The sequence below is a fragment of the Phocoena sinus genome, chromosome 10, assembly GCF_008692025.1.
Source record: "Phocoena sinus isolate mPhoSin1 chromosome 10, mPhoSin1.pri, whole genome shotgun sequence".
NCBI lineage: Eukaryota > Metazoa > Chordata > Mammalia > Artiodactyla > Phocoenidae > Phocoena > Phocoena sinus.
Window position 1 is genome coordinate 17,350,884 of NC_045772.1, and position 17,640 is coordinate 17,368,523.

The 17,640-nt window shown below is 38.9% G+C and overlaps 1 protein-coding gene across 4 annotated transcripts in view; it reads left to right on the forward strand.

The window, feature by feature from the left end:
* Window positions 1-17,640, forward strand: part of SLC41A2 (solute carrier family 41 member 2) — a 228,154-nt gene that overhangs the window by 36,856 nt on the left and 173,658 nt on the right. For all 4 annotated transcript variants that reach the window (XM_032646805.1, XM_032646806.1, XM_032646807.1 and 1 more), the window contains exon 3: window positions 10,763-10,870. In XM_032646805.1, coding sequence (XP_032502696.1) covers window positions 10,763-10,870 — 108 coding nt within the window. The remainder of the gene's footprint in view (window positions 1-10,762; window positions 10,871-17,640) is intronic.

A 17,640-nucleotide genomic window follows, 5' to 3' on the forward strand; every position in this document is an offset into this window, starting at 1 on the left:
TAATAGTCTTTATTTTAAAGTCTATTTGTCTGATACGAGAATTGCTACTCCAGCTTTCTTTTGCTTTCCATTTGCATGAAATATCATTTTCCATCCCCTTACTTTCAGTCTGTATGTGTCTCTAGGTCTGAAGTGGGTCTCTTCTAGACAGCAAATATATGGGTCTTGTTTTTGTATCCATTCAGCCAATCTGTGTCTTTTGGTGGGAGCATTTAGTTCATTTACATTTAAGGTAATTATTGATATGTATGTTCCTATTCCCATTTTCTTAATTGTTTTGGGTTCGTTATTGTAGGTCTTTTCCTTCTCTTGTGTTTCTTGCATAGAGAAGTTCCTTTAGCAGTTGTTGTAAAGCTGGTTTGGTGGTGCTGAACTCTTTCAGCTTTTGCTTGTCTGTAAAGGTTTTAATTTCTCCATCGAATCTGAATGAGATCCTTGCTGTGTAGAGTAATCTTGGTTGCAGGGTTTTCTCCTTCATCACTTTAAGTATGTCCTGCCAGTCCCTTCTGGCTTGCAGAGTTTCTGCTGAAAGATCAGCTATTAACCTTATGGGGATTCCCTTGTTTGTTATTTGTTGTCTTTCCCTTGCTGCTTTTAATATTTTTTCTTTGTATTCAATTTTTGATAATTTGATTAATATGTGTCTTGGTGTGTTTCTCCTTGGATTTATCCTGTATAGGATTCTCTGTGCTTCCAGGACTTGATTTACTATTTCCTTTCCCATATTAGGGAAGTTTTCAACTATAATCTCTTCAAATATTTTCTCAGTCCCTTTCTTTTTCTCTTCTTCTTCTGGAACCCCAATAATTTGAATGTTGGTGCATTTAATGTTGTCCCAGAGGTCTCTGAGACTGTCCTCAGTTCTTTTCATTCTTTTCTCTTTATTCTGCTCTGCAGTAGTTATTTCCACTATTTTATCTTCCAGGTCACTTATCCGTTCTTCTGCCTCAGTTATTCTGCTATTGATCCCATCTAGAGTATTTTTCATTTATTGTGTTGTTCCTCATTGTTTGTTTCATCTTTAGTTCTTTTAGGTCCTTTTTAAATGTTTCTTGCATTGTGTCTGTTCTATTTCCAAGATTTTGGATCGTCTTTACTATCATTATTCTGATTTCTTTTTCAGGTAGACTGCCTATTTCCTCTTCATTTGCTAGGTCTGGTGGGTTTTTATCTTGCTCCTTCATCTGCTGTGTGTTTTTCTGTCTTCTCATTTTGCTTAACTTACTGTGTTTGGGGTCTCCTTTTTTCAGGCTGCAAGTTTGTAGTTCCCGTTGTTTTTGGTGTCTGTCCCCAGTGGCTAAGGTTGGTTCAGTGGGTTGTGTAGGCATCCTGGTGGAGGGGACTAGTGCCTGTGTTCTGGTGGATGAGGCTGGATCTTGTCTTTGTGGTGGGCAGGTCCATGTCTGGTGGTGTGTTTTGGGGTGTCTGTGGACTTATTATGATTTCAGGCAGCCTCTCTGCTAATGGGTGGGGTTGTGTTCCTGTCTTGCTAGTTGTTTGGCATAGGATGTTCAGCACTGTAGCTTGCTGGTCGTTGAGTGAAGCTGGGTGCTGGTGTTGAGATGGAGATCTCTGGGAGATTTTTGCCATTTGATATTATGTGGAGCTGGGAGGTCTCGTGTGGACCAGTGTCCTGAAGTTGGCTCTCCCACCTCAGAGGCACAGCACTGACTCCTGGCTGCAGCACCAAGAGCCTTTCATCCACACGGCTCAGAATAAAAGGGAAAAAGTAGAAAGAAAGAATTAGTAGAAGTAGAAAGAAAGAAAGAAGGAAAGAAAGAAAGGAGGAAGGAAAGCAGGGAGGGAGGGAGGAAGGAAAAAAGAAGATAAAGTAAAATAAAATAAAGTAAGATAAAATATGATAAAGTTATTAAAATAAAAAAATAATTATTAAGAGAAAAAAGCAAAAAAACGGACAGATAGAGCCCTAGGACAAATGGTGGAAGCAAAGCTATACAGACAAAATCTCACATAGAAGCATACCCATACACACACAAAAAGAGGAAAAGGGGAAAAAAATCATAATCTTCCTCTCAAAGTCTACCTCCTCAATTTGGGATGATTTGTTGTCTAAAGGAGGGAAGGAAGGAAAGAAAGAATAAAGATAAAGTAAAAGAAAATAAAGTTATTAAAATAAAAAGTAATTATTAAGAAAAAAGTTAAAAAAAAAACGGACAGATAAAACCCTCAGACAAATGGTGGAAGCAAAGCTATACAGACAAAATCTCACACAGAAGCATACACATACACACTCACAAAAAGAGGAAAAGGGGAAAAAATCATAAATCTTGCTCTTAAAGTCCACCTGCTCAATTTGGGATGATTCGTTGTCTATTCATGTATTCCACAGATGCAGGTACATCACGTTGATCGTGGAGCTTTAATCCGCTGCTCCTGAGGCTGCTGGGAGAGATTTCACTTTTCTCTTCTTTGTTCTCACAGCTCCCAGGGGCTCAGCTTTGGATGTGGCCCCGCCTCTGCGTGTAGGTCGCCGGAGGGCGTCTGTTTTTCGCTCAGACAGGACGGGGTTAAAGGAGCCACTGATTCGGGGGCTCTGGCTCATTCAGGCCGTGGGGAGGGAGGGGCATGGAGTGCAGGGCGAGCCTGAGGCGGCAGAGGCCAGCGTGACGTTGCAGCATACTGAGGCGCACCGTGCGTTCTCCTGGGGGAGTTGTCCCTGGTTCCTGGGATGGTCCTGCCCTTATGTTTGTTGGAAGATTTTTAATCACTTTTAATTTCAGTGCTTGTGATGGGTCTGTTTATACTTTCTATTTCTTCCTGCTTCAGTCTCGGAAGGGTGTGCATTTCTAAGAATTTGTCCATTTCTTCCAGGTTGTCTATTTTATTGGCATAGAGTTGCTTGTAGTAATCTCTTATGATCCTTTGTATTTCTGCAGTGTCAGTTGTTACTTCTCCTTCATTTCTAATTCTGTTGATTTGAGTCTTCTCCCTTTTGTTCTTGATGAGTCTGGCTAATAGTTTATCAATTTTGTTTATCTTCTCAAAGAACCAGCTTTTAGTTTTATTGATCTTTGCCATCGTTTCCTTCATTTCTTTTTCATTTATTTCTGATCTGATCTTTATAATTTCTTTCCTTCTGCAAACTTTCGGGGTTTTTTGGTTCTTTCTCTAATTGCTTTAGGTGTAAGTTTAGATTGTTTATTTGAGATGTTTCTTGTTTCTTAAGGTAGGACTGTATTGCTATAAACTTCCCTCTTAGAACCGCTTTTACTGCATCCCATAGGTTTTGGGTCATCGTGTTTTCATTGTCATTTGTTTCTAGGTAATTTTTGATTTCCTCTTTGATTTCTTCAGTGATCTCTTGGTTATTAAGTAGTGTATTGTTTAGCCTCCATGTGCTTGTATTTTTTACAGATTTTTTCCTGTAATTGATATCTAGTCTTATAGCATTGTGGTTGGAAAAGATACTTGATATGATTTCGATTTTCTTAAATTTACCAAGGCTTGATTTGTGACCCAAGATATGATCTGTCCTGGAGAATGTTTCATGAGCACTTTAGAAGAATATGTATTCTGTTGTTTTTGGATGGAATGTCGTATAAATATCCATTAAATCCATCTTGTTTAATGTATCTTTTAAAGCTTGTGTTTCCTTATTTATTTCCATTTTGGATGATCTGTCCATTGGTGAAAGTGGGGTGTTTTAAAGTCCCCTATTGTGATTGTGTTACTGCTGATTTCCCCTTTTATGGCTCTTTGTATTTGCCTTATGTATTGAGGTGGTGCTCCTTTGTTGGGTGCATAAATATTTACAATTGTTATATTGTCTTCTTGGATCAATCTCTTGATCATTATGTAGTGTCCTTCTTTGTCTCTTGTAATAGTCTTTGTGTTAAAGTCTATTTTGTCTGATATGAGAATTGCTACTCCAGCCTTCTTCTGATTTCCATTTGCATGGAATATCTTTTTCCATCCTCTCACTTTCAGTCTGTATGTGTCCCTAGGTCTGAAGTGGGTCTCTTGTAGACAGCATATATACGGGTCTTATTTTTGTATCCATTCAGCCAATCTGTGTCTTTTGGTGGGAGCATTTAGTTCATTTACATTTAAGGTAATTATTGATATGTATGTTCCTATTCCCATTTTCTTAATTGTTTTGGGTTCGTTATTGTAGGTCTTTTCCTTCTCTTGTGTTTCCTGCCTAGAGAAGTTCCTTTAGCATTTGTTGTAAAGCTGGTTTGGTGGTGCTGAATTCTCTTAGCTTTTGCTTGTCTGTAAAGGTTTTAATTTCTCCATCGAATCTGAATGAGATCCTTCCTGTGTAGAGTAATCTTGGTTGTAGGTTTTTCTCCTTCATCACTTTAAATATGTCCTGCCAGTCCCTTCTGGCTTGCAGAGTTTCTGCTGAAAGATCAGCTATTAACCTTATGGGGATTCCCTTGTTTGTTATTTGTTGTCTTTCCCTTGCTGCTTTTAATATTTTTTCTTTGTATTCAATTTTTGATAATTTGATTAATATGTGTCTTGGTGTGTTTCTCCTTGGATTTATCCTGTATGGGACTTTCTGTGCTTCCTGGACTTGATTATTTCCTTTCTCATTTTAGGGAAGTTTTCAACTATAATCTCTTCAAATATTTTCTCAGTCCCTTACTTTTTCTCTTCTTCTTCTGGGACCCCTATAATTCGAATGTTGGTGCATTTAATGTTGTCCCAGAGGTCTCTGAAACTGTCCTCAGTTCTTTTCATTCTTTTTTCTTTATTGTGCTCTGCAGTAGTTATTTCCACTATTTTATCTTCCAGGTTACTTATCCGTTCTTCAGTTATTCTGCTATTGATCCCTTCTAGAGAATTTTTAATTTCATTTATTGTGTTGTTCATCATTGTTTGTTTGCTGTTTAGTTCTTCTAGGTCCTTGTTAAACGTTTCTTGTATTTTCTCTATTCTATTTCCAAGATTTTGCATCATCTTTACTATCATTATTCTGAATCCTTTTTCAGGTAGACTGCCTATTTCCTCTTCATTTGTTAGGTCTGGTGGGCTTTTACCTTGCTCCTTCATCTGCTGTGTGTTTTTCTGTCTTCTCATTTTGCTTAACTTACTGTGTTTGGGGTCTCCTTTTTTCAGGCTGCAAGTTTGTAGTTCCCATTGTTTTTGGTGTCTGTCCCCAGTGGCTAAGGTTGGTTCAGTGGGTTGTGTAGGCTTCCTGCTGGAGGGGACTAGTGCCTGTGTTCTGGTGGATGAGGCTGGATCTTGTCTTTGTGGTGGGCAGGTCCATGTCTGGTGGTGTGTTTTGGGGTGTCTGTGGACTTATTATGATTTCAGGCAGCCTCTCTGCTAATGGGTGGGGTTGTGTTCCTGTCTTGCGAGTTGTTTGGCATAGGATGTTCAGCACTGTAGCTTGCTGGTCGTTGAGTGAAGCTGGGTGCTGGTGTTGAGATGGAGATCTCTGGGAGATTTTCACCGTTTGATATTACATGGAGCTGGGAGGTCTCTTGTGGACCAGTGTCCTGAAGTTGGCTCTCCCACCTCAGAGGCACAGCCCTGACTCCTGGCTGCAGCACCAAGAGCCTTTCATCCACAGGGCTCAGAATAGAAGGGAGAAAAAATAGAAAGAAAGAAAGAGAGAAGGAGAGAGAGAGAGAAAGAAAAAGAAAGGAAATAAAGTTATTAAAATAAAAAAGAATTATTAAGGAAAGAAGTTAAAAAAAAAAAAACGGACGGACAGAACCCTAGGACAAATGGTAAAAGCAAAGCTATACAGACAAAATCACACACAGAAGCATACACATACACACTCACAAAAAGAGAAAAAGGGAAGAAATATATTTATCTTTGCTCCCAAAGTCCACCTCCTTAATTTGGGATGATTCGTTGTCTATTCAGGTATTCCACAGATGCAGTGTACATCAGGTTGATTGTGCAGATTTAATCGGCTGCTTCTGAGCCTACTGGGAGAAATTTCCCTTTCTCTTTGTTCGCACAGCTCCCGGGGTTTAGCTTTGGATTTGGACCCACCTCTGCATGTAGGTTGCCTGAGGGCATCAGTTCTTCGCTCAGAGAGGACGGGGTTAAAGGAGCACCTGATTCGGGGCCTTTGGCTCACTCGGGCCGGGGGGAGGGAGGGGTACGGATGCGCGGTGAGCCTGCGGCGGTAGAGGCCAGCATGACGTTGCACCAGCCTGAGGCGCGCCGTGTGTTCTCCCGGGGAAGTCGTCCCTGGATGGCGGGACCCTGGCAGTGGCGGGCTGCACAGGCTCCCGGGAGGGGAGGTGTGGATAGTGACCTGTGCTCGCACACAGGTTTCTTGGTGGCTGCAGCAGCAGCCTTAGCGTCCCATGCCTGTCTCTGGTGTCCACGCTGATTCCCGAGGCTTGTGCCCGTCTCTGGAGCTCCTTGAAGCGCCGCTGTTAATCCCCTCTTCTCGCGCACCAGGTAACAAAGAGGGAAGAAAAAGTCTCTTGCCTCTTCGGCAGGTCCAGACCTTTTCCCTGACTCCCTCCTGTCTAGCCGTGGTGCACTAGCCCCTTCAGGCTGTGTTCACGCCGCCAACCCCAGTCCTCTCCCTGAGCTCCGACGGAAGCCCGAGCCTCAGCTCCCAGCCCCGTCCGCCCCGGTGGGTGAGCAGACAAGTCTCTTGGGCTGGTGAGTGCCAGTCGGCACCGATCCTCTGTGCAGGAATCTCTCCGCTCTGCCTTCCGCACCCCTGTTGCTGCGCTCTCCTCTGCAGCTCCAAAGCTTCCTCTCTCCACCACCCGCAGTCTCCGCCCGCGAAGGGACTTCCTAGTGTGTGGAAACCTTTCCTCCTTCACAGCTCCCTCCCCGAGGTGCAAGTCCCGTACCTATTCTTTGTCTCTGTTTTTCCTTTTGCCCTATCCAGGTATGTGGGGACTTTCTTGTCTTTTGGGAGGTCTGAGGTCTTCTGCCCACGTTCAGTAGGTGTTCTGTAGGAGCTATTCCACATGTAGATGTATTTCTGATGTATTTTTGGAAAGGAAAGTGATCGCCGCGTCTTACTCTTCCACCATCTTGAAGCTCCCAGAAGTCTCCTTTTCTATGTGCCCTTCCCCTATTCACTTCTTTAGAATTTACTGGTATTATTTTTTTCTGTCTCCTTCCACTGACATTAAATGCATGTACATTGGTATATATATATGCTAATATATATGTGTGTGTGTGTGTGTGTGTGTATTCACTAAAAAACACAAGCAAAAAACATCCTATAACGCTGCTCTTCACCCTGCTCTTAATTTATCTTGGAGCTTCCTTATAGATACACACAGATTTACCAAATTCTTCTCTGGAGAGCTCTATTGTTATGTTCTATTGCAGAGATGTATCATTGTTTTTCTACCAAGTGAGCTAATGAAGGAGATTTAAAGTACCTCAGATCTTTTGTGATTATGAACATTGATGAAGTTGACTCATTATATGTATGTGTTTGAACTCACGTTCAACTTTATTTGTAGGATAAATTCCTTGAAGTAGAGTTTTGAGTTGAAAATTATGTGCATTTTACATTTGATAGATATTGCTGAATTCCCCCAAAGAAGTTAAACCAATAGTGTAATGGAGTGCTTATTTCCTTATACTCTTACCGACAGTATTATCCAACTTTTTGAACTTTACCAATCTCACAGAAGAAAATTGATCACCTTTTAATTTGCATTTTTAAAATTATGAGTGAGGTTGGTCACTGGGTCATATGTCTAAAAGTGAATGGGTTTAGTTTTTTAAAACTAAGTTAAAATGAGAAACAAATCTTCTCCAGCTCTGGGGTATATAAGTTTTTTAAAAATTGCATAAGCTTCTTTTACCAGTTAGTTATTTTTAAACTTTTTCTGTTTATTTTTAAGTTAGGACTCTATGGATGTATTCCTCAACTTGTTTATTCTTTGTTTTAAATTTAATTTTATTTATTTTTCTTTTTTTTTAAGTTTCATTTTTGTTTGTCCTTTTGGACATTAATAGATTTTTCAGTTTCGAGTATAGCATGTAAGCAATCTGACGTTATGTTTGATGTATGGGTGCTTACGTAAGATTCTGGGTATTGACAGACATCTAAAATTAGTTAAGATTAGAAGTTGATTTTCTGTAGGGAGGATTCTTGTGGAGACGTTTAGCAGTGCATAATAATCTACATAGCCTCAGAGGACATGTCTGTATTGTGGCAAAATTTATAAGTAGGTGAAATTTATTTGGGGCACTGGCTGCCTCAGCATCCCCTTTCTGGACTTTTTTTTTGGCATTACCTCTTCCTGACAGGAAAATTAACTGATAATATATCTTGGTGTTATAGCTAATAAACCCTCAATATTGTTATTTATTACTATGTACAGGCATGGTCCTGAGCACAACTGTATGAGGTAGGTACACTTATGACCCTATTTTAGATGAATAAAGTAAAGCATAGTTTTGCTCAAGTCATACAGTAAAAGTAGTAGTATCAGAATCGCAACTCAGATAATCTGATTCCAGAGCCCTTTTCTTTGACTAACATGCTGTACTGTTTCTCACTATTCTCGTATTTCCCAAACTGTGTGTCTGGACACCCCAGGGTTGCTGTGGGATATGTTAAATTTTTGAGGGAAACACAGTGACATCTCTTGGACACTGTACAGACCACTGACTCGAGGTGGTTCAACATATCAGCATTAGATCACACTCCATCTGACATACCTCTGCAAAGCTACATTTTCAGCAGTGCTGGGAAAAAAAGCACGTGTCACACAAAAATCAATACAGAACAAGAAATGAAGGCAGTAGTTTCCAAATTCCAAGGTTTGAGACGCTGTGCAGTGCCCAACAGATACACACATCCTGTTAGTAAGTAAGTACTTGTGGTAACATGACTTAAAAATATGATTTATTCTTTCAATTTATTTGTGTTATTTCTTCAAATGGCTACCAAATTGTTAGGAAATAAATACTTATTAAATTGTTTGGACCTAGCTACTTAGTAGGACTGTTAGATATTTCTTTTGGCCTAGGGTTGTCATGAAAACATTTCTGAGATACTACAGGTGCTGTGAGCTGAGAAAGTTTGAGAACTGCTGAAAGCCCACCTCTGCAGGTGTAGAGAGAAGAATGCAGAATTTATTGGGCATGAGGTTGGAAATCAATACGTGATAGTTCTTATTGTTATATCAATGCTAAGATGTAAGTGTTTTCATAGTAATTCTCACAGGAGCATTTGATTTGAATTGAACTTGGAAAGGGTGGTAGTAACCCAAAGGAATGCATCCCAACAGATCCAAAGTGGGATGGCAGTGACTGATAGAGAAATTTGGATATTCTGGTGTTTCTAAAATTGTGTAGGTAGGTGTCTTAATATTGTGACCTAGGTAATCCCAAATTATGTCTAATGTGATAAAAACAATACCTGTCTCGTAAGTTTGTTGTGAAGATTAAATGATTAAGCCTAGAACAGTGCCTGGCACTAACAAGCAATCAGTGAATGTTGACTGTTGTTAATATTTATTATTATTATTATCTGTTGTTATTCATCATCGTCATCATCACCGTCATCTCTGGAGGATGCATATTCCAGTAGCACAGCAGAATTCTTACCTATCATAAAACATGGACAAAATTGTTTGTTAGTTTTTTGACATGTTAAGGAATCTGAGAGGCTACTGGACCCCGAGTGTTGTTTTTAGGCCCATCCTTAATTGACTTGAACCCTGGAGGGATTCCCTTGTAAAACTGTTAAACCAGGTTTTTACCAAAGACTGGTCTGATAAACATTTCCTAAAGCTTCTTTAGGCCCTAGTTCTGCACCTATTTGGAACAGCCTCTAGGGAAACTTTGGGGACAAATTGAAATTTTCTTTCATTTATCCGATGGATTTGTCTTTTCTCACCTGTCTTGGTGTTAGTGACAGGACTGTATCTTGATTTTTTTTGGCATAAATTAATATGCCTAGTCCCTAAAGTCTCCTTTGGGACAATCACCTCTTAATAACACTCGTAAAACAGCATTTTGTGTTATTCAGTCATTTGTATGGTCTTTTCAGTTTATAAAGTACTTTAATATCTATTGTTTTCATTATTATGGTATTTCCTCATAGGCTAGACAGGGCAGGTAGTATTTTCATTTCATGGATGAAGAAACTGAGATCAGAATGGTACATAACTCATCCAGGATCACACAGCCAGGTTATGACAGATCTGTGCCTAGAATAAGAAATTTTCTTATTTCCAATTTAGTGCTCTTTTATGATCCTGTGCTCTGCAGCCTCTTGCCTCACACCCTAAAACGGGGAGCAGAACATGGGATGACTCAGAACTCCTGGGGTCAATTCTAGGTCCCATTTTTTGATCTTGGGAAAATCATTTTAACTTCTCTGAATGCTTATTTCTTCATTTGTGAAACGAGCTAATAATATTACTGTAATTTTCCTGCGGGTTGGTTGTAATTAGTGTTGGAACCAAGATTCAAATACAGGTTATCTGGTTCTTGAATCTGTGTTTTTAACCACTAGTTACACTGACTCTTGCCATCATAAAGAGATACAGTAGACTTTAAGAGTAACAGAGTTGTGTAGCAAGCTAGATGTACTATGAGATATAGTGAGTGTATCAGCTATTACTTCCAACTCTAACTGAATTTCTAAAGTAACTCAAGGTTTTAGAACTCTGGAGAATGGCTTAAGCTAAATGTTCACTGATTAAACGACCTGTGTAATTATTCAAAATGTAGATGCAACATTGGAAAAAAGGCTGAGATTTTTAGAAATCTTTATTCTAAAGTGTTTTTTAAATTAAAGGGTGTCAGAAAATTCTGTTTTTTTGTTTTCTTACAGCACTGGGAGGTGTTCAAAAAAGTAACAGAAGTTTTCATTTTAGTTCCTGCACTTCTTGGTCTCAAAGGGAACTTGGAAATGACATTGGCATCCAGATTATCCACCGCAGTAAGTTTTTTCCTATACGTAAACATATACTGTTTTATCTATACATAAACATATACTGTTTCTCTCTATTGAGGAGAACTTGCACCAGGAAAATAATTTTCTCCTCTGTCTACTGGTAAATTTCTGAACTTCAGGGCTATGCTAAGTAGTTATGCCTGTTAATCATGCCCTGAAAGCTCCCTGGGTTGTCTCATCTGGGGATTATAGGCTTTCCTTCATCCTGAGAAGAAGTAGCATTCTTGCCCCCTTTCATTCCAGGGCATTCTGGCAATTATCATCAGTGCTTAAAACATGGCGCAAGTCAGATATTGAGATTCTTTATGGTTCGATGGTTGGTAAATTGTTATTTAAACTTTTTGTGATTGTAAAAGTAATACATGTTTATTATACAAACTGCAGGAAAGGGAAAAAAGTATCAAGAAGAAAATTTATAACTACCCCCAATTATTTACCTAGACATAATTACTATTAGTATTTTGATATAGATCCTTGTATACTTGGATATCTCTACCTATGCTTAGGTATATCATAATGTAGACACATACTGTATATTCTAAAAAAAAGAATTGGAATCATATATATTCTCTTTTATAATCTGTGATATCCATTTGTAGATACATCATGATCATCTTTCCATATCAATAAATGTAGACCTATCTCATTATTTTTATTGGCTGTGTGTTTTTCTGTTGTATAGCTGTACCACGGTTTAATCCATCATCGTTATTGAATATATAGGTTCTTTTTAATGTTTTGCTGTTATAAACAATGTTGTAATGAATCTTCTTATACATACAGTTTTACATTCTTTTCTTATTTCTTTTAGGCAAATTCTAGGATTGTAATTACTGTACAGGAAAAATAAGTATACTTTTAAGGCTTTAGCCACATATTGCAGAATTGTCACCCATAAAGGTTAAACACTTTTGATAATACTGCCACCAGCAGGGTTCTGAGGTTTTTTAGTAGCCGAAAAGGACATTGTTTTTTCACTATAACATTCTTTGGGGGTTCACCATTGTGGAACCAAGTTATCATTAAAACCATGTAGCTAGTGAGGTTCACTTCAATGAGCCATCAGCCCACGGAACGTTAGCCAAAAATTAACTAAGCCATCATTACTAATTGCAGTGCTGTTAGTATATGAAGTTTGTTTCTTTCCTTAAAGAAGGTACAACAAATGAATCTATGAACTAGGAAAAAACATTTGTGTATCTAAAGGTAACCAAGATGTGGAAGCTGAACAACCATGTTGTTGATGGGAGCCCTCTTTCACTCCTCTTCCCCTCTCCCCATTTTTCCCCAGGCAGCTGTGAGTTCCCTAAGGTTTCTTGAGTGAAGCAGATGCTTGGAAAGGAAATGCATTAAATAATGTTTTATTAACATTATTATTGGCTTGCTCAATTAAGAGAAAATGCTACATATGCCCTATGGAAATTTCAAAGCCCTTTCCTTACATATAAAAGGTCATATAGCCATACTCTGCCGAGGCAATAATGAAGTATTGGATGTTAGTGAGTTCTCATAATGTGCCAGCACTGTGCTAACTGCTTAACAAGGATGTCTGTTAACAACCCTATGAGATAAACACTATTCCTGTTTTACAGAGGAGGAACTGTGGCTTTGAACAGTTGAGTGATGAAGGGTGAATCCTGAGAGCTATTTTATATTAGGTGGTTAGGGAAAACTTCTCAGAGAGGTGGTATGTAAGCTGGAGCCTGAATAATAAAAGTGAGTCAGCCATATCAAAATCTTGGAAAAGACCATTCCAGGTTACATTGTATCTAATCAGTGTAATGATGTCAGTGTAATAATGTCAGATATTTATAAGCATTCTGTACAGATTCACTTTCACAGTTGAGCCTGTGTAACTGTATGTCTATGTAGTAAACAGAGGCCCATGTAACCGTATATCTATGTAGTTTAACATTAAACAACAAGCTTACAAATTAAAAAAAACTTCTAGGGACTTTCTTTTCCTGGTGGCACAGTGGTTAGGAATCCACCTGCCAATGCAGGGGACATGGGTTCGAGCCCTGGTCTGGAAGATCCCACATGCCGCAGAGAAACTAAGCCCATGTGCCACATCTACTGAGCCTGAGCTCTAGAGCCCACGAGCCCCAACTACTGAGCCCCCATGCCACAACTACTGAAGCCCATGCACTTAGAGCCCGTGCTCCGTAACAAAAAGAAGCCACCGCAATGAGAAGCCCGTGCACTGCAACGAAGAGTAGCCCCTGCTTGCCACAGCTAGGGAGAAAGCCTGCATGCAGCAACAGAGACCCAATGCAGCCCAAAATAAATAATTTTTTTTTTAAATCTCTATCTTTCTGCCTTGGCAAATACAGTATATCCTTTGATGATCTGGAAGTCCAAGATCAAATTTAGAATTCTTGGACTTCTTGGGTTCTATTTTGGAACATAGTGATATGGAGAGAGCCAGCCCCTGGTCTGACGCCTGCCCCCTTCCTTCTCCACCCTTGGCCCTATGTCCTGCACTTTGAAAGACCTCACACATACCTCACACCTCACGTTCATCTATACCCCCAACAAACAGCCAGCCCTTGAGCGCTCCTTGGCTTGGGCATGCACCAGTGGTGGCATGGTCTGCCTTCAGGAAGATTGGGTTCAGGAAGAGGCCATTGGGCTCTAGGCCATTTAGTCAGGGAGCTTTATGATCCCAGGTATCTGGAGTGTGGCCTAGAAGGGGATGAGACACAGGCTTCGAGTGGGCACACTGCTTGGGCCCTATGCACTCTTCATCCTAAGGAACGGGGCATAGCTAAAGGAGGGCCAAAGTGGGGCCTTCTAAGCCATGGGTCTCAGAGCTGAAGTCCCTCTTACAGAATTAGAGAACTACCGATTCTAGATTCCAGGAGTGAAAACTTCTCTTGGCCTAAGGAAAATTATATGACATAGAAGAGATTTAGAAGCTTCCTTGTGATGTACTTCTGCAAGATATTAAAACAGGATGGAAAAGTTATATATTAAGAAGGGTTGCTTGAACAAAATAGCCGTAATATTATACTCTGAAGGTAGCAGTCACAGGACTTACTAATAACCAGTGGTTGCCTACAGAGAAAGCAGTTCTTTTATTGGAAGCTTCTTAAGTAACCAAATGGCTGTACCTTGAAGTATACAAGTATCTCTTACATGATATCTGTCCTATCATTCTACTCTTGAGAAGATACTGAAATTAGTGTGAATGCAATAAAAGCTGAGATATAAATGGAAATCCACTACTTTTTGGTGTCTTGGAAGCCAGTCACATGGCTCCATTGTTACACTTTTAGATCCGAGGTTTAAATGCAAATTTTTCTCAAGTGATCATGTGAAGCAGTAAGTATGTGTAAAAACATTAAAATTTAAAAATGTGTTAGGACAACACCCTTTGACTCATCTGAAAATATTTAGAAAGCATCATCATCAAGCAATATACAAAGTTTCAGTTTATGCAATTATTTCAATGAAATTGCATCATCACTATTAACCAAAATGTCAAACCTGGGAATTAAAGAGGATATAAGTCCTTTATCAATTATATTTATTTCCTAATATAATATTTAGGAAAGAAAGCCTAATAATTTGATAACACCGTCATTCTCAGCAGTATCTAGACTGGCAAAAGTAGCCAAAAACATTCTTGATTGTTTAATGACTTCATTTGAAAGTGGGCATCTATATAGTATTACAAATATGAAGTATAGTGACCACAGGATCAATCTAGCAGCCCTCAGTGCTAAGAACTTATTTCTCAAAAATTTAATAATAAGATGGTAATAAGATTTTAAAAATTTGATTAAATTTCACATTTGTTCTAATCTCCTAGAACTTCATCATATAATGGTGACATTTGGTGTCAGCTGAATATTGATTTTAACACTTGGCATCCAACTGGAATGTGTGTCTAGTATACCTCTAGCTTTTGTCTTCAAAAACAAAACAAAAACTTTTATGTAGTTTTACTAAGGTTTTCAAAGTTAGTGAAATTACATGCATGTGTTCCATCTGCCATCTTTTCCCAGTGATCTACCCTTGCATTATGTTTTAAGAGCTGATGGGTTACCTAGATAGAACTCAATCCAAGAGGCTTTTTGACAGGAGAGGAGAATAAAGAAGAGGTCTTGAAAAACAAGAGTGGCAACATTTAAGGGAGAAGAAAGTTATTAGAATGAGAGTTAAAAGGTGGCTTTAGGTACATTTTGTTAGAAAATGAACTTTGTTCTGATACATGTAGTTAGGCATACCAACACTTAAGCAACTTGATAACTTTGCCAGGAAAACTGAAATTTTGGCTAACTTACCTCGAAGAAAATATTTCTAAAAGCAACATTCTTGAGCATTACCCAGCATTTGTTTAGATTCAAATAACAGATTAAACATGCCAGTCCACTTTGAAATAAGCCATGCTGTAGGGAGTCTGGTTAAAAAAGAATATGCTGCAAATTAAATTGTTTAATTTGATTACGTATTGCCATTAAAGCTGAATTTAATCTTAATCTTTTTATTTGAACTTGATTTGTTGTGGTGCCTATATTTTATATTAGATATTTTTATCAAATGTCTGATTATATTTATTTGTCTGTTCATATTTAAGACAGGAGAACTCCAAAGCTGATTAGAAGCTCAGCTCATGGTGTTCACTGCAGGGTCATCTAGCTGGACCTTTCTTTGGGGAGATGGGATGGAGTCGCTATTTTCCATAGGTCAAGAATTGGGTCACTGATTATAAGATATCTGAGCCGTAAACTAAAGGAATTACTCAGTTCTCTAAGCAATTAAAACACCATAAACTAGATGAATATACCATGTTATCATGGCTTGATGCCATGAGTTACTACTTTTCCATCTACTAATTTGTTTACTTTTATTTTTTGAGGCTCTTTGAGATAAGAATGTCCCCTTTATTGCCAGGGCCAGAGACAGGACTGTTGTTGATTTGTTATATTAGTGGTTCTCAAAATGTGTCCTTCTGAACAGCGGCATCAGCAACTTGTTAGAAGTGCAAGGTCCCAGCCCCACTCCAAGGCTACTGAATCAGAAACTCTGGGGTGTGGCTCAACATCTGTATTTTAACAATCTTTCCAGATGATTCTGATACACATCAAAGTTTGAGAACCACTGTGTTACATGAACAGCATGGAGGCCGATAGGGCTGGGACCAAGTGAGAGAGGGGGAATATCACAGGGTGTGAGATCACCTGTGGGTCATTGTGAGGACGTGGGTCATTGTGTGAAATGGGAAGCCTTTGGAAGGTTTTGAACAGTTGAGTGATGTGATTTGATAGATATTTTTAACAGATTATTTTGACTGTTGTGTTGAGACAGAGCTATAAGAGGCCAAAGACCAAAGCAGGGAGGCAAGTTGAGAGTCTGTTGGAATAATACTGCAGTCCAGAGTTGAGGTTGGCTTGGATCATGGTGGGGTAGTAACAGGGGATGTAGTGAGACATAGTTGAAGTCCAGAACTCATTTTCAAAGAGAGTTGTCAGAATTGGCTGATTGATTAGCTGAAATTAAAGACCAGGAGTTGTCACTTGAAATTTTCTCTGGATCTGAGAGGGGTAAAAGTAACCAAATTAGAAGATGGAAAGCTAGTAACTTGTGGCATCAAGCTAAAATGACATGGTATATTCATCTAGTTTGTGGTGTTTTAATTACTTAGAGAATTTGATCTCAAGTTTCCTAGGCAGAGTGCTACCATTCTGATAGAGTGCTGGAGAATCATTGTCAGCTGTATTCCAGCTCTGATGCTCTATTTGCTATTAAAGCAATTCTGGGTTAATGACTTCTCAACAACAAAAACCCCAAAGCCTCACCTTCTCTGGCTGTTCTCTACTTGAAATTTTTATTACCCTTGACTTTGAGACCCCACACCCTCCTCACTCACCTCTTTCATGGTTTCTTCTTAGTTTACTTTTTTCTTTGCTCATCCTCTTGATTTGAGGTTTTCTTGAAGTTTCAGTACCTTTGTCTTACATGTTCTCCATCAGTGATTTCATGTCCTGGCACATTGCTGACTCTCAGATTTGTATCTCCGATCTCTTTCCTGTCCTCCGGAGCTGATTGCACCACTCTCTGCCTTCAAAATTAAACTCATTATCTTCTCTCACTCTAACTGTGCTTTCTATCATTTTTGTCAGTTTATTAATGTTACCAATCACCTCCCCTCTATCTAGTTACTCTCTAGACTGTCAGTTCCACCTGTGAAATCCTCTTCCCTTTCCCTTATGCCCCACCTGCCACCACCTTAATTTAGTTGCCTATTGTCTCTAATTGGGATGCTGTAGCAGATTTCTAACTGTACTCCCTTGTGCCAGGGAGAAGGATGGATGAGTATAATTTTTTTTAAACTTAAAACAAGCACAATTTGAAAGTCAGCTCTTTCATCTATGGTCAAAAGATAATTCTCTTAAAAATTTTACAATTTTTTTCATTTGTGAAATTAGGAGTAAAAATCATTATAGCTATAGAAGGCCAGTCTATGATTACTTTAATCTTTTTGCTCCATTAAAGTCTTTTCTCATTTTTATGACTGTCTGCAGTAGAATCATGTTAAACAAGCTTATAGGATTTTAAGGAAGGCCTATAAAGATGGAGGACTTAAGACATAAGATATCAGATGCAGCCTACTTACCCAATCCGTTGAAGGTCAGTTGTATTTCAAATTTGTTATTCTATGAAGCTAAAGATTAGATGTTCGCAGATAAAAAAGATATTCCAGTAAAGTATGTTTCCTGTTTTAACAAGGGAGATTTAATAATGACAAA